At 43.2% G+C, this 23,299-nt stretch overlaps 1 protein-coding gene across 5 annotated transcripts in view; it reads right to left on the bottom strand.

The window, feature by feature from the left end:
• The window catches only part of fam135a (family with sequence similarity 135 member A), a 64,854-nt gene that overhangs the window by 23,929 nt on the left and 17,626 nt on the right, over positions 1-23,299 (bottom strand). For 4 of the 5 annotated variants that reach the window (XM_065023043.1, XM_065023044.1, XM_065023045.1 and 1 more), the window contains exons 1-3: positions 5,072-5,687; positions 4,653-4,779; positions 1,156-1,309 (exon numbers count right to left, since the gene is read on the bottom strand). In XM_065023043.1, the coding sequence (XP_064879115.1) occupies positions 1,156-1,309; positions 4,653-4,779; positions 5,072-5,118 (328 nt within the window). In that variant the 5' untranslated portion in view covers positions 5,119-5,687. The other variant, XM_065023047.1, reaches the window with a different exon arrangement.

The following is a 23,299-nucleotide window of genomic DNA, read 5'->3' as shown; positions in this document are numbered from 1 at the left end:
TGTTGTGACTAACAGTCTGAAGCACCAGACCACAGCTAGTTGTAGGGAGGAGAGTTGATGTTGTGACTGTGACTAACAGTCTGTGAAGCACCAGACCACAGCTAGTTGTAGGGAGGAGAGTTGATGTTGTGACTAACAGTCTGAAGCACCAGACCACAGCTAGTTGTAGGGAGGAGAGTTGATGTTGTGACTGTGACTAACAGTCTGTGAAGCACCAGACCACAGCTAGTTGTAGGGAGGAGAGTTGATGTTGTGATTAACAGTCTGTGAAGAACCAGACCACAGCTAGTTGTAGGGAGGAGAGTTGATGTTGTGACTAACAGTCTGTGAAGCACCAGACCACAGCTAGTTGTAGGGAGGAGAGTTGATGTTGTGACTAACAGTCTGTGAAGCACCAGACCACAGCTAGTTGTAGGGAGGAGAGTTGATGTTGTGACTAACAGTCTGTGAAGCACCAGACCACAGCTAGTTGTAGGGAGGAGAGTTGATGTTGTGATTAACAGTCTGTGAAGGACCAGACCACAGCTAGTTGTAGGGAGGAGAGTTGATGTTGTGACTCCAAGGGTGAGCAAGTCAACTACTACCATCAACTTCCTTCTAGAACGGCTGAAAGGAATTATTTTTGTAGGAGGCAGGGAGCAAATGATGACATGCAAATACTATGATAAACAACACAGCCAGTTGATGAAGACAAATGTACAATACATCACTCATTCTAGATACAGACATTGGAAAAAGCAAGAGAGAGAAGAGCACAGCATTAAACAAGAGCGTTCTAACAGTAAAGTCTGGCAGCAGGCTAGAGGTGTGTGTTTCTGGATCATGTTGGGGTGTAATACACAGCTGAATGTCCTGTAATTCTCTCACTGGGTATCAGGGCTCTCTAAATCTAATTCTTCAACTCAAACCCTGCAGTCAAATCAAGCTGCAGGTCCAGTGTTGTAATGTCAACGCCAAAACTGAGGTAATAAATGGACTATGGGGGAATGACCCAGTCTGTCAGCGCCACAGATCCATTACATCTGTGGAGCATCAACATCCTGGAGATTCTTTCCATTTCAGTTGACACTGTTTTTCTCCATGCAGCCACCTGGCAATGTGATGGGTGTGTGACTGACTTGTTTCTAGTGTTACCATGGTGTAGTGTAGGTCTACCTAGCTCCATGCGGTGTGAGGAGGGCAGGTCCTTGCTGACGGAGGTGAAGTAACCAAACAGGCCCTGGTAGGCCAGCAGTAGGCTGGCACAGAGACTGTGGTGAAGACTAAATGCATGCTGCAGACATTGGTCTGACACCAGGAATGTCCTGCCCTGAAGGGAGGGAGACACACAGGGTGTTAATAACAGGTCATAAATAACAGGTCATAGCAGGCTATAACAAGTCACAGATGCTGTGACACACACAGAGTCAAGACAAGGTCACAGTGAAGAGAATGGATTCCTCATTGCACTCCTTTATGGTTTACTAAGTAATGGCTGCTTCCTTAACTTCAAATCGATTGTTCCCCTTTTATTCTATTGATACTATTATGCTGCTTTGCCTATGCCAAGATCTTTCTAATGGGCCAAGATCTTTCTAACGGGCCAAGATCTTTCTAATGGCCCAAGATCTTTCTAATGGGCCAAGATCTTTCTAATGGGCCAAGATCTTTGTAATGGGCCAAGATCTTTCTAATGGGCCAAGATCTTTCTAATGGCCCAAGATCTTTCTAATGGGCCAAGATCTTTCTTACACGCCAAGATCTTTCTTACACGCCAAGATCTTTCTTACACGCCAAGATCTTTCTAATGGGCCAAGATCTTTCTAATGGGCCAAGATGTTTCTTACACGCCAATATCTTTCTAATGGCCCTTTATCCCTTCCATTCACTGCCTGCAATTAATATGATGTGAAATAACCTGTATGGTACCACTGACTGGATAGCCATTACTAAGGAGGATGGCTGTTATGAAACTAGGAGAAGAGGTCGATGGATTTCACTGCTTTCTGAGCTGTGGTTGGTTTGTGTGTGTGTGTGTGTGTGTGTTCTGAGCTGCCCCATTAGGTCTGGCTGCATGTATCTTAAGAGTGACAAGGGGACTGAGCTTTGTCTCTAGCATTCCACTTCAGTGAGCATGTTGCATTCAGGCATCAACCCAATCTGTGTGTGTGTGTGGGGGGGGCCCTAGCTATTAGCTTCCCTTCTCCATGTCGGTGTTATTACAAACCAGTTACTCTTAGACCTCCAGCTAAATCCAACATCTCTCCCTAATGGCTTCTAGTAGAGCTTCTTCTTCCCCATCTCATCGGTCAATAACCTCTCCTACCACAACTTCTTTTCCTTCTGCCCTGTACCTCAGTCTTTATGAAGTACAGCTTGTCCCTGTCAGCAGAACACTCATTCTTATAGAAGTCATTACTAGCAGCAGAACACTCATTCTTATAGAAGTCATTACTAGCAGCAGAACACTCATTCTTATAGAATTCATTACTAGCAGCAGAACACTCATTCTTATAGAAGTCATTACTAGCAGCAGAACACTCATTCTTATAGAAGTCATTACTAGCAGCAGAACACTCATTCTTATAGAAGTCATTACTAGCAGCAGAACACTCATTCTTATAGAAGTCATTACTAGCAGCTTGTCCCTGTCAGCAGAACACTCATTCTTATAGAAGTCATTACTAGCAGACTGTCCCTGTAAGCAGAACACTCAGTCTTATAGAAGTCATTACTAGCAGCAGAACACTCATTCCTATAGAAGTCATTACTAGCAGCAGAACACTCGTTCCTATAGAAGTCATTACTAGCAGAATAAGGGTCACAAAACACAGATAACTTTCAGACATCACGGTTGGAAGATTCCCGGAATTAGGAGGGGAATAAGTATGAAATCTGTGAATCCTCCAACAGGATTTCTGGATGAAGGTGTACTAGACGGGTCGGTTATTTGGTTGATATGCTGTTGGTCGATTTCTTTAGATCTAGATATATTGTCATGGCACACGAGACAGCTGTCTGTTTCCTGCCTGTCTCAGTGGACTAATCCATTGCGGAGGCAGCAGGGATGGCACAGTCCATCACTAAGACAGGCTTCAGTTGAGAGGGTGTCTGATTCCTGCCTGTCTCAGTGGACTAATCTGTTGCGGAGGCAGCGGGGATGGCACAGTCCATCACTAAGACAGGCTTCAGTTGAGAGGGTGTCTGATTCCTGCCTGTCTCAGTGGACTAATCTGTTGCGGAGGCAGCGGGGATGGCACAGTCCATCACTAAGACAGGCTTCAGTTGAGAGGGTGTCTGATTCCTGCCTGTCTCAGTGGACTAATCTGTTGCGGAGGCAGCAGGGATGGCACAGTCCATCACTAAGACAGGCTTCAGTTGAGAGGGTGTCTGATTCCTGCCTGTCTCAGTGGACTAATCCGTTGCGGAGGCAGGGGGGATGGCACAGTCCATCACTAAGACAGGCTTCAGCCGAGAGGGTGTTTGCTTTGGTACCTCAAGCAATTTGATAGAATGGAGAAAATAAGTGAAATTGCATTGGTTTTTCCATAAATGTCTAGAGAGTATGAGAGTATTCCTTAGGCCTACAATACAGTATGTGTGAAGATAATGCTTTGGGTATAATTTAAAATGTTGGCGTTAAGAAGGTAAGTGTGGCTTAGATGCACAAGACTCATCTCTCTTCAGAATGCGTCTTCTCCAGCCAATTCATTGTTTCATATTAACTGTGTGAATGGTTTGCCCTTCGATTGTTAAATTCTATCAATTCACCATGACACATAACACCAGTAGTACCTTTCATTCTCATCTATCTATGTTTGTTTTGTTCCAGTCATTTCTGTTAATGGATTCAACATATTATTATTTGGCCTACAGTCAGGGAAGAAGAGGAGCTACTAGAAGCCATTAGTGAGAGATGACTGATTTATCTGGAGGTTGAGGACTAGTTGGTTTGTAATTACCATTCTCCATGTCAGAGTGAACACGTTGTTTGCAGAGCTCACAACCTATGCTACACTCGTGAGAGACACGTTTTGGTTTATTTCATTCCATTTAAGAGTTTGGTCCATTTATTCATTGTATTATGTTTGGAGCGCTCCTGTTAATATTGTTTAAGGACATGCACCTGATTATCCATAGATGTAGACCTAGGCTACCTGGCCTGTGTGCAAATGTAGAAATGTGCCTATTTGGGGAAGTCCGATAGTATCTGTGATTGTCTTAACTCACCACCACTAATGAGCTGTGGAGCTTCTCAAAGTGTTTATTTCTTTACCTCAAACAGCAGGTGAACAAAGTATATTTTTACATCCATTGAGAATGACAATAGTTCCTCAATGTATTTGACAAATCTTTCCATCTTTCTCCCATCGGTAAAAGGGAAACATGTCATGGTCTGATCCAGTGGAAACATCATAGCAGGAGCGGGAGGAGGAGGGTCAGGAATTTTTTTATTTATTTTGGTTATGTTGATCTCTGGCTCCGTCTTGAGTCATTTGTGCGTCTTAATTATTCAATCACAGTGCCCTTAAAGCATCAGACAAGCTCAGTACATATAGTTGATTTTATAGGGTGTGTCAATATATGGAAAAATACATGTTTTAGAACAGACAACTCAGACGAGAAACATTTTTTTTAGAGGAAGACAGCCCTGAGGCCTAAACTATACTTACATCAGCAGACAGATGTTTGACATAGCTGGTTCCAAACACCACATTCTCCAGGGCCGGGATGACAGAGTCTTTACTCTGCTGGGGGGCGGTGCGATTCAGCCATGTACTCTTCACTAGCCGGGGGAAACTACAACAGACAACAGCCATTAAGGAATCAGGCCTTACTGGTCAACACCTTTCAGTTATACTGCTCTGAAGACCAAGTCTGAACTGGAGGCTGGATAAATATAGTGTAGATTTACATCTTAGTCATTTAGCAGACGCTCTTATCCAGAGACTTATTTATTATTATGAATGTGATGATATATCCAAGTCAGTCCGAAGTCACACCCTATTCCCTATACAGTGTGTGTGTGTTACCTGATGAGGGGTTGGTGCAGGGAAGTCACACCCTATTCCCTATACAGTGTGTGTGTTACCTGATGAGGGGTTGGTGCAGGGCAACCAGGGATGCGTGGACGGCCATAGAGACGACAGACAGGTGGAAGTCACACCCTATTCCCTATACAGTGTGTGTGTGTTACCTGATGAGGGGTTGGTGCAGGGCAACCAGGGATGCGTGGACGGCCATAGAGACGACAGACAGGTGGAAGTCACACCCTATTCCCTATACAGTGTGTGTGTTACCTGATGAGGGGTTGGTGCAGGGCAACCAGGGATGCGTGGACGGCCATAGAGATGACAGACAGGTGGAAGTCACACCCTATTCCCTATACAGTGTGCGTGTGTTACCTGATGAGGGGTTGGTGCAGGGCAACCAGGGATGCGTGGACGGCCATAGAGACGACAGACAGGTGGAAGTCACACCCTATTCCCTATACAGTGTGTGTGTTACCTGATGAGGGGTTGGTGCAGGGCAACCAGGGATGCGTGGACGGCCATAGAGACGACAGACAGGTGGAAGTCACACCCTATTCCCTATACAGTGTGTGTGTTACCTGATGAGGGGTTGGTGCAGGGCAACCAGGGATGCGTGGACGGCCATAGAGACGACAGACAGGTGGAAGTCACACCCTATTCCCTATACAGTGTGTGTGTGTTACCTGATGAGGGGTTGGTGCAGGGCAACCAGGGATGCGTGGACGGCCATAGAGACGACAGACAGGTGGAAGTAGTCGAACATGATATTGATGTGTTGGTGGATGCCTCGGTTCAGGCTAAAGTGCAAGCGGAGCGAACGACTGCTGATGTTCTGCAGGGAGCTGAGCTCCTCGGGCCTAGTGGGAAAGAACGTAATTGCTGGAGAAACTCAAATCATACAATAGAAAAAACTTATTCATATAGATGCATAAAGAATATAAAAAACTGTGTGCAATGTTTCCATCTAAAGTATTGGGAAATATTCAACTTGAAATGCACTGCTGCACATTCCCTTGGTATAAACAGACCCCATAAGACGTGTCTAAAAAGTGCCGGAGACGGGTTTATTAAGGACACCATAGCAGAGATTCAAAAACACAATCTTCATCTAAAAATAGCCAGATCTGGGTTAAAATACTAGAAGAATTTAAAAAACTTTATCTGGGGTTGAATGAGCTTGCCGGGTGTTTTAGTTGCAAACCTGCAACCCCCATCCATCTGGCTTTCTGGGCAGGCTAAAGAAAACACTAAAAGTACAGTAACGAAGACTTCAAATGGTGTTTGAACACAGGTTTGGTAAGAGCATGAGAAGCACAGTGTTCGGCCATGATGAAACGTACGAGAAGTCTCCATCTGTGAAGTATAACTCCAGAGAGAGCTGGAAGTCCATGTCGTTGAGGGATTCTTCTACCTGAAGAGGGATAGAAACAGACAGGGGAAACAATCATTTCAGAGGGGGAAAAGAAACTGAGTGAGTGATCGTGAAAGTGAGCCTATTTCCCCATCGACAGAGGAACTGATTTCCACCATGACAACAACCCAAGAGCACCATTCACTAGCGTACTACTTAGCAATGTGGAGTAGTGGACATGCATTCTTAGTAGTACGTACTAGAGGTCGACCGATTATGATTTTTCAACGCTGATACCGATTATTGGAGGACCAAAAAAGCAGATACCGATTAATCGGCCGATTTTAAAAAACGAAATTGTATTTGTAATAATGACAATTACAACAATACTGAATTAACACTTATTTTAACTTAATATTATACATCAATAAAATCAATTTAGCTTCAAGTAGATAATGAAACATGTTCAATTTGGTTTAAATAATGCAAAAACAAAGTGTTGGAGAAGAACGTAAAAGTGCAATATGTGCCATGTAAGAAAGCTAATGTTTCAGTTCCTTGCTCAGAAAATGAGAACATATGAAAGCTGGTGGTTCCTTTTAACATGAGTCTTCAATATTCCCAGGTAAGAAGTTTAAGGTTGTAGTTATTATAGGACTATTTCCCTCTATACCATTTCCCTCTTTGTATTTCATTAACCTTTGACTATTGGATGTTCTTACAGGCACTTTAGTATTGCCAGTGTAACAGTATAGCTTCTGTCCCTCTCCTCGCTCCTCCCTGGGCTCGAACCAGCAACACAACGACAACAGCCACCACATTGAAGCAGCGTTACCCATGCAGAGCAAGGGAAACAACCACCCCAAGGCTCAGAGCGAGTGAAGTTTGAAACGCTATTAGCGCCCGCTAACCAGCCAGCCATTTCACTTCATTTACACCAGCCTCATCTCGGGAGTTGATAGGTTTGAAGTCATAAACAGCGCAATGCTTGACGCACAACGAAGAGCTGCTGGCAAAACGCACTAAAGTGCTGTTTGAATGAATGTTTACACGCCTGCTTCTGCCTACCATCGCTCAGTCAGATACTTAGATACTTGTATGCTCAGTCAGATTATATGAAACACAGGACACGCTAGATAATATCTAGTAATATCATCAACCATGTGTAGTTTAACTAGTGATTATGATTGATTGTTTTTTTTATAAGGTAAATTTAATGCTAGCTAGCAACCTCGGCTTACTGCATTTGCGTAACAGGCAGTCTCCTTGTGGAGTGCAACGAGAGAGAGGCAGGTCGTTATTGCGTTGGACAAGTTAACTGTAAGTTTGCCAGATTGGATCCACCGAGCTGACAAGGTGAAAATCTGTCTTTCTGCCCCTGAACGAGGCAGTTAACCCACCGTTCCTAGGCCGTCATTGAAAATAAGAATATGTTCTTAACTGACTTGCCTAGTTAAATAAAGATTAAATAAAATAATCGGTGCCCAAAAATACAGATTTCCAATTGTTATGAAAACATGAAAATCGGCCCCAATTAATCGGCCGAACTCTAGTACGTACTACGTAGTATGAAGCAATGTGCAGTACTGGACATGCATTCTTAGTAGTACGTACTACGTAGTATGAAGCAATGTGCACTACTGGGCATGCATTCTTAGTAGTACGTACTACGTAGTATGAAGCAATGTGCACTACTGGGCATGCATTCTTAGTAGTACGTACTACGTAGTATGAAGCAATGTGCACTACTGGGCATGCATTCTTAGTAGTACGTACTACATAGTATGAAGCAATGTGCACTACTGGGCATGCATTCTTAGTAGTACGTACTACGTAGTATGAAGCAATGTGCAGTACTGGACATGCATTCTTAGTAGTACGTACTACGTAGTATGAAGCAATGTGCACTACTGGGCATGCATTCTTAGTAGTACGTACTACGTAGTATGAACCAATGTGCAGTACTGGACATGCATTCTTAGTAGTACGTACTACGTAGTATGAAGCAATGTGCACTACTGGACATGCATTCTTAGTAGTACGTACTACGTAGTATGAAGCAATGTGCAGTACTGGACATGCATTCTTAGTAGTACATTAGTATGAATGGATAGAAATCAGAGGAAACCCTTCAGAGTAGAAAAACCATACCGTGTCTCTCCTCCTATATCCATACCATCATACCACATCTCTCCTCCTATATCCATACCATCATACCACGTCTCTCCTCCTATATCCATACCATCATACCACGTCTCTCCTCCTATATCCATACCATCATACCACGTCTCTCTTCCTATATCCATACCATCATACCGTGTCTCTCTTCCTATATCCATACCATCATACCACGTCTCTCCTCCTATATCCATACCATCATACCACGTCTCTCTTCCTATATCCATACCATCATACCACGTCTCTCTTCCTATATCCATACCATCATACCACGTCTCTCCTCCTATATCCCATCATACCACGTCTCTCTTCCTTTATCCATACCATCATACCACGTCTCTCTTCCTATATCCATACCATCATACCACGTCTCTCTTCCTATATCCATACCATCATACCACGTCTCTGTTCCTATATCCATACCATCATACCACGTCTCTCCTCCTATATCCATACCATCATACCACGTCTCTCCTCCTATATCCATACCATCATACCATGTCTCTCCTCCTATATCCACACCATCATACCACATCTCTCTTCCTATATCCATACCATCATACCACGTCTCTCCTCCTATATCCATACCATCATACCACGTCTCTCCTCCTATATCCATACCATCATACCACGTCTCTCTTCCTATATCCATACCATCATACCACGTCTCTCTTTTCCTATATCCATACCATCATAACAGGTATTTATTTTATAGCATGCTATTCTGAACAATATCCATGTGAGATATTAGGCTAAATTGTCTACATTAAAGCTAAATAAATCTAGGCTAAATAGCCTGCATCTAATTGGCCAATCATATGGATCACTGCAGCGCAGCTCAAGCAATGTATTGGGCATTGTAAGTAGTATGCTACTGTGGACATTTGAACAGGCTAGCCAGAGCCTCAGTGAAAGTCAGCCTATTGTCCTCTATAGCAGAACTGATTCTAACCAGCACAACGACAACTTGGTCACGGTCTTAGCCTACAGTCTAGCTTCCTCAGCTTAGCCTACAGTCTAGCTTCCTCATCTTAGCTTAGCCTACAGTCTAGCTTCCTCATCTTAGCTTAGCCTACAGTCTAGCCTCCTCAGCTTATCTTAGCCTACAGTCTAGCCTCCACAGCTTAGCTTAGCCTACAGTCTAGCCTCCACATCTTAGCTTAGCCTACAGTCTAGCCTCCTCATCTTAGCTTAGCCTACAGTCTAGCCTCCTCATCTTAGCTTAGCCTACAGTCTAGCCTCCTCAGCTTAGCTTAGCCTACAGTCTAGCCTCCTCAGCTTAGCTTAGCCTACAGTCTAGCCTCCTCAGCTTAGCTTAGCCTACAGTCTAGCCTCCTCAGCTTAGCTTAGCCTACAGTCTAGCCTCCTCAGCTTAGCTTAGCCTACAGTCTAGCCTCCTCAGCTTAGCTTAGCAGTCTAGCCTCCTCAGCTTCTAGCCTCCTCAGCTTAGCTTAGCCTACAGTCTAGCCTCCTCAGCTTAGCTTAGCCTACAGTCTAGCCTCCTCAGCTTAGCTTAGCCTACAGTCTAGCCTCCTCAGCTTAGCTTAGCCTACAGTCTAGCCTCCTCAGCTTAGCTTAGCCTACAGTCTAGCCTCCTCAGCTTAGCTTAGCCTACAGTCTAGCCTCCTCAGCTTAGCTTAGCCTACAGTCTAGCCTCCTCAGCTTAGCTTAGCCTACAGTCTAGCCTCCTCAGCTTAGCTTAGCCTACAGTCTAGCCTCCTCAGCTTAGCCTAGCCTACAGTCTAGCCTCCTCAGCTTAGCCTAGCCTACAGTCTAGCCTCCTTAGTTTAGCCTACAGTCTAGCCTCCTCAGCTTAGCCTACAGTCTAGCTTCATTACCTTCTTCTCATCCAGCAGCATCATGATTTTGAACACCAGCACATCATTGACAACCACCTCCTCGTTCTTATAGAGGATCTGGAAGGTCTTGCTGCAGATGACGTCATCGACCACAGCTGCAGGGAAGGCCAGATCAGAACCTGTAAAGAGAAGACATTTGTTTGAATGTAGAAAACTTACATCAACACAGTAATACACAATGACTGTATCAACAAAATAACTGAGATTAACCGGAGGCTAGGAACTGGAGAGAAGTGGGGGGGCTAGGAACTGGAGAGGAGTGGGGGGTTAGGTACTGAGAGGAGTGGGGGTTAGGTACTGAGAGGAGGGGGTTAGGTACTGAGAGGAGTGGGGGGTTAGGTACTGAGAGGAGGGGGGTAGGTACTGAGAGGGGGGGGGTACTGAGAGGAGGTACTGAGAGGAGTGGGGGGTTGGTACTGAGAGGAGTGGGGGGTTAGGTACTGAGAGGAGTGGGGGTTAGGTACTGAGAGGAGTGGGGGGGGGGTTAGGTACTGAGAGGAGTAGGTACTGAGGGGGGGTTAGGTACTGAGAGGAGTGGGGGGGGTTAGGTACTGAGAGGAGTGGGGGTTAGGTACTGAGAGGAGTGGGGGTTAGGTACTGAGAGGAGTGGGGGTTAGGTACTGAGAGGAGTGGGGGGTTAGGTACTGAGAGGAGTGGGGGGTTAGGTACTGAGAGGAGTGGGGGGTTAGGTACTGAGAGGAGTGGGGGTTAGGTACTGAGAGGAGTGGGGGGTTAGGTACTGAGAGGAGTGGGGGGTTAGGTACTGAGAGGAGTGGGGGGTTAGGTACTGAGAGGAGTGGGGGTTAGGTACTGAGAGGAGGGGGGTTAGGTACTGAGAGGAGGGGGGTTAGGTACTGAGAGGAGGGGGTTGGGTACTGAGAGGAGGGGGGGTTAGGTACTGAGAGGGGGAAAAAGCCAAACAGTAACATATCAGGATAATATTTGACGATATATCGCATAATTATGACTATCGCAATATACAATTTTGCGCTGCTTAGCTGTATCAAAACTTTTTCTCCATCTTCTTTTTAAATAAGTAGCCAATTTGTTTTTAGTACTTTTATTTCCATGACGGATTGTGAGAATTGTGACACATATCACATCGGCACCAAAGTATGGTGATAATATCGTATCGTGAGGTCCCTGGCAATTCCCAGCACTACTAGGTACCGGTGAGAAGTTGGCCAGTTAACTTCCTATGAACAGCTTACAGTACATGTTCCCTCTAGCAGACATCCAGGATGTCAGCTGTGACCTGGCAGCAGTCTGAGGCATGTCCTGGCAGCATAGACACAGCAAACAGACGCAGTCAGTCCGTTGGTTGTTTTTACACATGGCTGATGGTTTACAAGGATGACTAACCATTTCCTATCCTTTCTATGTGATTAACGGCACTATAGAACCTGCAACTATGAGATCAGCCGTGGAGGAACTAACAGCACTATAGAACCTGCAACTATGAGTTCAGCCGTGGAGGAACTAACAGCACTATAGAAACTGCAACTATGAGATCAGCCGTGGAGGAACTAACAGCACTATAGAACCTGCAACTATGAGATCAGCCGTGGAGGAACTAACAGCACTATAGAACCTGCAACTATGAGATCAGCCGTGGAGGAACTAACAGCACTATAGAACCTGCAACTATGTGATCAGCCGTGAAGGAACTAACAGCACTATAGAACCTGCAACTATGAGATCAGCCGTGGAGGAACTAACAGCACTATAGAACCTGCAACTATGAGATCAGCCGTGGAACTAACAGCACTATAGAACCTAACAGTACTAACAGCACTATAGAACCTGCAACTATGAGATCAGCCGTGGAGGAACTAACAGCACTATAGAACCTGCAACTATGAGATCAGCCGTGGATCAGCCGTGGAACTAACAGCACTATAGAACCTGCAACTATGAGATCAGCCGTGGAGGAACTAACAGCACTATAGAACCTGCAACTATGAGATCAGCCGTGGAGGAACTAACAGCACTATAGAACCTGCAACTATGTGATCAGCCGTGGAGGAACTAACAGCACTATAGAACCTGCAACTATGAGATCAGCCGTGGAGGAACTAACAGCACTATAGAACCTGCAACTATGTGATCAGCCGTGAAGGAACTAACAGCACTATAGAACCTGCAACTATGAGATCAGCCGTGGAGGAACTAACAGCACTATAGAACCTGCAACTATGAGATCAGCCGTGGAGGGACTAACAGCACTACAGAACCTGCAACTATGTGATCAGCCATGGAGGGAAAGACCAGAGAGGAACAGGAATCCACCAACCCAGGCAGGAAAACACCATACTGCTGGTGGAAAATACAATACAAGCTCATGGAACAGCTTTCTGCTGAAAATGAAACAACCCCATTTTGGGGAATTAGCCCTTTTCACCACTTAAAGTATAACACCAACTCTAGTCAATTGGGTGTACTACCAATGCCAGAGAGACCTGGCTAGCAAGAGACCAGAGACAAGGCCTCCTATTAATAGGCCACTTAGAAACCCCAGGGTTGAGGAAGAACCAATCCCACTCAGCTAAAGCTCTCAGCCTCTCACTGACTCCTATCAGGCTCAGAGCAGAAAACACTGGAGCATCCTGCAATCTCATCCTCCTTTGTCCCCTCTTAATCCTCACTGTGACAGGAGGATTGGTTGTTGGGGGACAGAACACAGCGTATTGTGAGGCTGGAGTGGAGGGAGCAAAGGCATTCCTCTCAGTGCAGACCAGGACAGGGATGAGCTGTGACTGTTCCAGGCTGCCAGGAAAAGAGCTGGGAACAAGGCTGGTTTTGTGAGATCAACCAGTCCTGCCACTCTGCCAACTCCAAACCAACAACAAAACCCAATGGAGGAGTAGACCAAATCCACATTCATCTGAAGGGCTTCCCTCAATGTCTTTCAACCAAGAGTTTCACTGTCAGTTCAAATGGATATTCAACTCACACATTGGAACTCTAGATGAACGCCACCTTGCACATTAAAAGAGACAGCATCACCATTCTGGAACGCACAAAATCAGACCAGGTGATTTAGAGGAGAGCTTCATATCATATTTACCATCTCTCAGCTTGCTGCCCTTTGAAATAACCTCTCTGACAAATGAATCAACCGTACAAGCTAGCTTTTATAGGTGGTCACCTACACTAGAAAATAGTATCACGGATCCAGTTTTTGGGATAGGGAGCAGCATTTTCACTTTTGGATGAATAGCGTGTCCAGAGTGAACTGCCTCCTACTCTATCCCAGATGCTATTATATGCATATTATTATTAGTATTGGATAGAAAACACTCTGAAGTTTCTAAAACGGTTTGAATGATGTCTGAGTATAACAGAACTCATATGGTACATACAGCTTCCACACGGTGTCTAGAGTCTTGTCATTTCCCTTCAAGTTTTTTCTTGGTCAAACACATGCAGGGCACCGTATTTCCTTAGGTCTAGGACCGGATATTTTCGTTGAGTTTCTTTGTATTTCGAAGTGTTTTGTGAAAGTTTATCGTCGACTTTTTGAATTTTAAAAAATGACGTTACGTTTTGAAACTATGTTTTTTTCGTTTATCACACAGTCTACATATAACGATATCTTGGCTTTATATGGGCCGATTTAATCGAAATAAAGACCCAATAGTGTTTATGGGACATCTAGGAGTGCCAACAAAGAAGATGGTGAAAGGTAATGACTGTTTTCTATTTTATTGTGCAGTTTGTGTAACGCCGAAATGCTAATTTTGTTCTCTCACGTCACCCTGCTCCTCCGATCTCTCCACTGGCTTCCAGTTGAAGCTCGCATCCGCTACAAGACCATGGTGCTTGCCTACGGAGCTGTGAGGGGAACGGCACCTCAGTACCTCCAGGCTCTGATCAGGCCCTACACCCAAACAAGGGCACTGCGTTCATCCACCTCTGGCCTGCTCGCCTCCCTACCACTGAGGAAGTACAGTTCCCGCTCAGCCCAGTCAAAACTGTTCGCTGCTCTGGCCCCCAATTGTGGAACAAACTCCCTCACGACGCCAGGACAGCGGAGTCAATCACCACCTTCCAGAGACACCTGAAACCCCACCTCTTTAAGGAATACCTAGGATAGGATAAAGTAATCCCTCTCACCCCCCCTCCCCCTTAAAAGATTTAGATGCACTACTGTTCCACTGGATGTCATAAGGTGAATGCACCAATTTGTAAGTCGCTCTGGATAAGAGTGTCTGCTAAATGACTTAAATGTAAATGTAATGTAAATGTTTACGTCCCCTGCGGGTCTTTTGGGGTGTTACATGCTATCAGATAATAGCTTCTCATGCTTTCGCCGAAAAGCATTTTAAAAATCTGACTTGTTGCCTGGATTCACAACGAGTGTAGCTTTAATTCGATACCCTGCATGTGTATTTTAATGAACGTTTGAGTTTTAACTAATACTATTAGCATTTAGCGTAGTGCATTTGCATTTCCAGAGCTCTAGTTGGGACGCAAGCATCCCGAGTAGAAGCAAGAGGTTAAGGAGAAGTCTATCTTTAATTCTGTGAATAACACTAGTATCTTTTATCAATGTTTATTATTAGTATTTCTGCAAAATCACCAGATGTTTTGGAATCAAAACATTACTGCACGTAAGGCGCCAATGTAAACTGAGATTTTTGGATATAAATATGCACATTATCGAACAAAAACGTACATGTATTGTGTAACATGATGTCCACGATGGGTAGATTAACTTCTTCGAGATAGGGGGCGCTCTTAATTTTTGGATAAAAAAACGTTCCCGTTTTAAACAAGATATTTTGTCACGACTAAGCATGTAATTGACAGCTTTGGAAAGAAAAAACTCTGATGTTTCCAAAACTGCAAAGATATTATCTGTGAGTGCCCCAGAACTAATGCTACAGGCAAACCAAGATGAAATTTCATACAGGAAATGGTCCAGGTTTTGAATGCCCTGTGTTCCAATGTCTCCTTATATGGCTGTGAATGCGCCAGGAATGAGCCTGCACTTTCTGTCGTTTCCCCAAGGTGTCTGCAGCATTGTGATGTATTTTTATTTTATTTTTATTTTACCTTTATTTTACTAGGCAAGTCAGTTAGGAACAAATTCTTATTTTCAATGACGGCCTAGGAACAGTGGGTTAACTGCCTGTTCAGGGGCAGAACGACAGATTTGTACCTTGTCAGCTCGGGGATTTGAACTTGCAACCTTCCGGTTACTAGTCCAAAGCTCTAACCACTAGGCTACCCTGCCGCCCCCCATTTGTAGGCATATCATTGGAAGATTGACCATAAGAGACTACATTTACCAGGTGTCCGCCCGGTGTCCTCCGTCGAAATTATTGCGTAATCTCCAGGTCCATGCTCGTTCCATTTTCTTCAGAGGAGAAACCAAACTGCCACGAATGATTTATCATCGATAGATATGTGAAAAACACCTTGGAGGATTGATTCTAAACAACGTTTGCCATGTTTCTGTCGATATTATGGAGTTAATTTGGAAAAAAGTTTGCGTTGTAATGACTTAATTTTCATGTTTTTTCTTACCCAAACGTGATGAACAAAACGGAGCGATTTGTCCTACACAAATAATATTTTTGGAAAAACTGAACATTTGCTATCTAACTGAGTCTCCTCATTGAAAACATCTGAAGTTCTTCAAAAGGTAAATTATTTTATTTGAATGCTTTTCTTGTTTTTGTGAAAATGTTGCATGCTGAATGCTAGGCTTAATGCTATGCTAGGCTATCAATACTCTTACACAAATGCTTGTTTAGCTATGGTTCAAAAGCATATTTTGAAAATCTGAGATGACAGTGTTGTTAACAAAAGGCTAAGCTTGAGAGCTAATATATTTATTTCATTTCATTTGCGATTTTCATGAATAGTTAACGTTGCATTATGGTAATGAGCTTGAGGCTATAAATAGGATCCCGGATACGGGATTGCTCGTCGCAACAGGTTAACAAGATGTTTATCTTTCATTTGCTGTATTGGACTTGTTAATGTGTGAAAGTTACATATTTCTAAAAATATATTTTTGAATTTCGCACGCTGCCTTCTCAGCGGAATGTTGTCGAGGTGTTCCGCTAGCGTAACCCCTGCGCTAGAAAGGTTAACGTCTGGCCTAATCATTCCCTTCATAGTAAAAGATGTTGAAGGAGAACCAAGAACTTAAACAAAACCCTCCCAAATGATGAACAATATGGAACCTGCTACACTCGCAATCAGAAAACATCCCTGTTAATTAATGAAGCATAACGAATGGTTAGACAGCATACAGCACAACTTGGACTCGGATCATAATTCCATCTTGCTCTCACATCTTTACAAACAGAACATTACATCTGAAAAACCTTGGATAACGTAGGTGAAGGATTGGTCTGAAATAAATATGGACATGTTATTAAAAGGCTGCTTTGACTGTATAATTTGGGGGGTATTATGTGACAAACAAAAACACTGAGGAACTGAATGGGACCATTACTGACTACATACAGTGTGTTCTGAAACTATTCAGACACCCTTGACATTTTCTACATGTTACGTTACAGCCTTATTCTAAAATGGATTTTTTTTAAATCATCAATCTACACATAATACCCCATAATAACAAAGTGAAAACAGGTTTCTAGAAATGTTTGCAACCCCCCCCCCCAAAAAAAAAACAGAAATACCTGACTTACATAACTATTCAGACCATTTGCTATGGGACTCAAAAATGAGCTCAGGTGCATCCTGTTTCCATTGATCATCCTTGAGGATGTTTCTATAACTTGATTGGAGTCCACCTGTTATAAATTAAATTGATTGGACATGATTTTGAAAGCCACACAGCTGTCTATACAAAAGGTCCCACAGTTGACAGTGCATGTCAGAGGAAAAACCAAGCCATGAGGTCGAAGGAATTGTCCGTAGAGCTCCGAGACAGGATTGTGTCGAGGGTATCAAACAATGTCTGCAGCAATCGGGAGAGAAGGGCTTTGGTCAGGGAAGAGACCAAGAACACGATGGTAACTCCAGAGCTCCTCTGACCTGAATGCCAAGCGTCAAGTCTGGAGGAAACCTGGCACCATCCCCCTACAGTGAAGCATGGTGGTGGCAGCATCATGCTGTGGGGATATTTTTCAGCAGCAGGGACTGAAAGACTTGTCAGGATCGAGGGAAAGATGAACAGAGCAAAGTACAGAGATCATTGATGAAAACATGTTCCAGAACACTTAGGACTTCAGACAGGTGCGAAGGTTCACCTTCCAACAGGACAACGACCCTAAGCACACAGCCAAGACAACGCAGGAGTGGCTTCGGGACTAGTCTCTGAATGTCGTTGAGTGGCCCAGCCACTGATCGAACATCTCTGGAGAGACCTGAAAATAGCTGTGCAGCGACGCTCCCCATCCAACCTGACAGAGCTTGAGAGAATCTTCAGAGAAGAATAGGAGAAACTCCCCAAACACAGGTGTGCTGAGCTTATAGCATCATAACCAAGAAGACTTGAGGCTGTAATCGCTGCCAAAAGGTACTGTTCCTTCTCCTTTAATGTGACCTGACCTCGGCCCCCTTTCCACACTAATCCAAATCTCTCCACCCTTATCAGTGACTGCAAACATGTGATTGTCTTTCCTTTACTCAGTACATTCCAAGCCTCTGGCTCATATCCACCCTTAATTGACCCGACCATATACATTCCTCCTACGGATACCCATTCACTTCTGGTGTAGAAACCAGACTGTGGCACTCCTCATTTCCTCATGATTAACAATATTTCAAGTTTAGAACTCAGAACCCATTATGAGTAAAGGGTCTGAATACGTATATGTACATTTTGAAAAATGATGTGCAAAAATATCATCCATTTTAGAATAAGGATGTAACAAAATGTGGAAAAGGTCAAGGGGTGGATACAACTCTGATGAAATCCATTCAAAGAAACATTAAACAGAGTTTTAAAACTACTTGGATTACAAACTCAAAATGAAAAACATACTTGAAAATAACAATACATGGGATGGCAGTCCCAGAATCATCCCAGAGTCATCCCAGAGTCATCCCAGAATCATCCCAGAATCATCCCAGAGTCATCTCTGAAAAGGTTGCCTTTCAGGTCTTCTCCAAACTCCATCCTCAGAAAGCAAAAGGCGGTGATGGTCTAAGTGGGATGTTATCAGGGAGTGTAAGTGGCTGTGTAACATGTACAGAATACTTTTTCAAATGTCATTGGACAGCAGCAGAAGCGCCCAAATCTGGAAAAGTTAAACTATTGTGCCCATTCACAAAGTGAATCATCCAAATCCCTGAATGACGGTCATCCCATCTGCTTGACCTCTGTGATAATCTAATGTTTGGACCCCATTGTCCTGGGACACCTTCTCCTGCACACAGAGAGCCTACTGGACCCGTTCCAGCTGGCATATAAACCAGGCCGTGGAACTGAAGATGCACCGGTCTTCCTCCTCCATCAGATCTACATGATCTGGATAAACCACGTTCATATGCCACAATACATTTTGTAGATTTGTTTTTATCTGCTTTCGACACATTCCATCCTGATATTCTGGTGAACAAACGTGTGACCATGGGCATCAACGCACGTCTCATCAACTGGATCAGGTGTTCTCTCACCAGTCGGGTCAGAAGAGTGAGGTTCAGTGTGAATACATCAGAACCCACTAACCGCCAATATAAGGGTACCCCAGAGCAGTGTCCTTTTGCTGGTTCGGTTCACCCTCTACACTAACGTTTGCACCCAAATAACACCAGAAGGTGCAACAGTAAAGTGTGCAGATGATACAGCAAGTGTTGGTTTAATCGAGGTGTCCAGGATGACTACAGGACAGAAATAAGGAAAACACATGGTTAAAAGGGGGAAAACAAAGGAAATGACAAACCTCAGAAATATAAAAGATGATACCGGGCCCATCCACATAGACTTCAAATAGAATCAGTTGAGCACAAATATCTTGGAACTATAATAGACTCAAAACTCTCCTGGACTCAAACACAATAGATATACAACAAGGGACAACAAGGACTGTATTTCATGAGGAGATTAAAGAAATATCAGGTCAATAAAAAACAACCACATTGTGTTTCCAAGCCTGGTACTAACAGTTATCCATCTCTATTAAAACAACCACATTGTGTTTCCAAGCCTGGTACTAACAGTTATCCATCTCTATTAAAACAACCACATTGTGTTTCCAAGCCTGGTACTAACAGTTATCCATCTCTATTAAAACAACCACATTGTGTTTCCAAGCCTGGTACTAACAGTTATCCATCTCTATTAAAACAACCACATTGTGTTTCCAAGCCTGGTACTAACAGTTATCCATCTCTATTAAAACAACCACATTGTGTTTCCAAGCCTGGTACAACAGTTATCCATCACTATTAAAACAACCACATTGTGTTTCCAAGCCTGGTACAACAGTTATCCATCACTATTAAAACAACCACATTGTGTTTCCAAGCCTGGTACAACAGTTATCCATCTCTATTAAAACAACCACATTGTGTTTCCAAGCCTGTTACAACAGTTATCCATCTCTATTAAAAACAACCACATTGTGTTTCCAAGCCTGGTACTAACAGTTATCCATCTCTATTAAAACAACCACATTGTGTTTCCAAGCCTGGTACTAACAGTTATCCATCTCTATTAAAAACAACCACATTGTGTTTCCAAGCCTGGTACAACAGTTATCCATCTCTATTAAAACAACCACATTGTGTTTCCAAGCCTGGTACAACAGTTATCCATCTCTATTAAAACAACCACATTGTGTTTCCAAGCCTGGTACAACAGTCATCCATCTCTATTAAAAACAACCACATTGTGTTTCCAAGCCTGGTACAACAGTCATCCATCTCTATTAAAACAACCACATTGTGTTTCCAAGCCTGGTACTAACAGTTATCCATCACTATTAAAAACAACCACATTGTGTTTCCAAGCCTGGTACAACAGTTATCCATCTCTATTAAAACAACCACATTGTGTTTCCAAGCCTGGTACAACAGTTATCCATCTCTATTAAAACAACCACATTGTGTTTCCAAGCCTGGTACAACAGTTATCCATCTCTATTAAAACAACCACATTGTGTTTCCAAGCCTGGTACAACAGTTATCCATCTCTATTAAAACAACCACATTGTGTTTCCAAGCCTGGTAGAACAGTTATCCATCTCTATTAAAACAACCACATTGTGTTTCCAAGCCTGGTATAAACAGTTATCCATCTCTATTAAAACAACCACATTGTGTTTCCAAGCCTGGTAGAACAGTTATCCATCTCTATTAAAACAACCACATTGTGTTTCCAAGCCTGGTACAACAGTTATCCATCACTATTAAAACAACCACATTGTGTTTCCAAGCCTGGTACTAACAGTTATCCATCTCTATTAAAACAACCACATTGTGTTTCCAAGCCTGGTACTAACAGTTATCCATCTCTATTAAAACAACCACATTGTGTTTCCAAGCCTGGTACAACAGTCATCCATCTCTATTAAAAACAACCACATTGTGTTTCCAAGCCTGGTACCACAGTTATCCATCTCTATTAAAACAACCACATTGTGTTTCCAAGCCTGGTACTAACAGTTATCCATCTCTATTAAAACAACCACATTGTGTTTCCAAGCCTGGTACTAACAGTTATCCATCTCTATTAAAACAACCACATTGTGTTATTCTGAAGAACATAGAAGTGCTGTTCTTGGAGACATTAAAACAACCACATTGTGTTTCCAAGCCTGGTACTAACAGTTATCCATCACTATTAAAACAACCACATTGTGTTTCCAAGCCTGGTAGAAACAGTTATCCATCTCTATTAAAACAACCACATTGTGTTTCCAAGCCTGGTAGAAACAGTTATCCATCTCTATTAAAACAACCACATTGTGTTATTCTGAAGAACATAGAAGTGCTGTTCTTGGAGACAGTAGTGAGGGCAGGAGTGAGAATTGCCACTGACCTGACACACCCACTCAACCAGGAGTACAGCTCCTACCATCAGGCCGCAGATACTGACTCCATCTTTACAAAAACCCCAGAGCCCAGAAATCAGCTATTCCCACCAGTAGAAGTCAATTGAATAAATTAATAATAATAATAATAATAATAACTACTAATCCCTACTGTGCTGTGATTTGTTGAGATGCAAGACAAGTTTCCCGAAAATGGACACACAAATAATAATAATGAATAATTCAAAAGAAGGTGATTTCTTTATGGTTGGACACACAACTAAAGCATTTTAGAGAGAGAGAGAAAGTGAATGCGTGTGTGTGTTAACTGACCTGGTGGGTGGAGTAGACTGGCCTCTACTTTGTGAGGGACTCGTGATGGCACTTTCATACTGGCACGGATCTGGTAGAACCTGGGAGACAAACCGTTAGTAATGAAAACAACAGGGAGGACAAAGTGTTCTTCCAGGACTGGAACCCAGGCTCTTACAGCTGTCACTCCAACATCTTGATGAGGAAGGTAGACATGTTCTAGTCCAAGGTCGCTACAGAATGTAGGAATTCTAAGCACAGAACTCATTTGATGGAACATACTGTAGCTTTAACCCAACTGAAATTAGAACAATTGGCCTATTAAAAATCTCTAGCCTAAAGAGCCTTCAGAAGGTATTCACACCACTTGACCTTTTTCACATTCTGGTGTGTTACAGCCTGAATGTGTTACAGCCTGAATTTAAAATGATTAAATGTAGTTTGTCACTGGCCTACACACCATTATTACAAAGTGGAACATGTTTTTAGATTTTTTTGACAGATTCATAAAAAATGAAAAGCTGAAATGTCTTAAATCAATAAGTATTCAACCCCTTTGTTAGGACAAACCGAAAGAAGTTCAGGAGTAAAAATGTGCTTAACAAGTCACATAATAAGTTGCATGGACTCTGTGTGCAATAGTGTTTAACATGAGTTTTGAGTGACTACCTCATCTCTGTATCCCACACATATAATTATCTGTAAGGTCCCTCAGTCAAGCAGTGAATTTCAAATACAGATTCAACCACAAAGACCAGGGAGGTTTTCCAATGCCTTGCAAAGAAGGGCTCCTATTGTTGCTTCCGGGTTGGAGCGAGCGGTCGCATCTGCACTCGGTCCGCAGGTAGTATTACATTTCATTATAGTACAACGGTTTGATTTGTCTAATCTTAGCAATTTCTTCTTAGCTAGCTACATAGCCGTCTTTGTATCATAGATAATTGCGTAATTATCGTATTTCGTCGTCCTAACGCAGTCTACACTGCCCTGCAGCTAGCCAGCTAGCTAACGTCCACCGTTAGCTAGTCCACCGTCTACCGATTAGCAGCACAACTATTACACTCAACTGAACGACTTGATTAGTGTAGTGTTAGCTAGCTACATAGTTGTCTTTGCTGTCTTCGTATCCAAGATAATTGTGTAGTTTAGAGTGTGTAGTTTTATGTCGTCCTTAACATAGGAGACTCTGCTAGCTAGCCAACAGCTAGCCAACGTCTACCGAACAGAACTTCTGCACTCAACAATCCGGTCGCATTTCACTTCGCTCCACAGGTAGTATCACATTTTTCATTTCATTTCATTACAGTACAACGGCTTGATTTGTTTGATCGTAGCTAGCTACATAGCTAGCTACATAGCCGTCTTTGTATCAAAGATAATTGTGTAGTCTAGAGCGATTTCCTAGGTTAGCTAGCCAGCTATTGTCGTTCTTTTAACGCAACGTAACGTAATCAACACTGCTAGCTAGCCAGCTAGCCCCGAATAGCACCACAGTAGAAACTATTACACTCAACGGAACGACTTGATTAGTGTAGTGTCAACAACGCAGCCAATGCCAACTAGCCTACATAGTCAACAACGCAGCCTCTGCCAGCTAGCCTACTTCAGCAGTACTGTATCATT

This window comes from Oncorhynchus nerka, linkage group LG10 (assembly GCF_034236695.1).
Source record: "Oncorhynchus nerka isolate Pitt River linkage group LG10, Oner_Uvic_2.0, whole genome shotgun sequence".
NCBI classification, from domain to species: Eukaryota; Metazoa; Chordata; class Actinopteri; order Salmoniformes; family Salmonidae; genus Oncorhynchus; species Oncorhynchus nerka.
The sequence above is the reverse complement of the archived record's forward strand: the minus strand, read 5'-3'. Positions and strand labels throughout refer to the sequence as shown.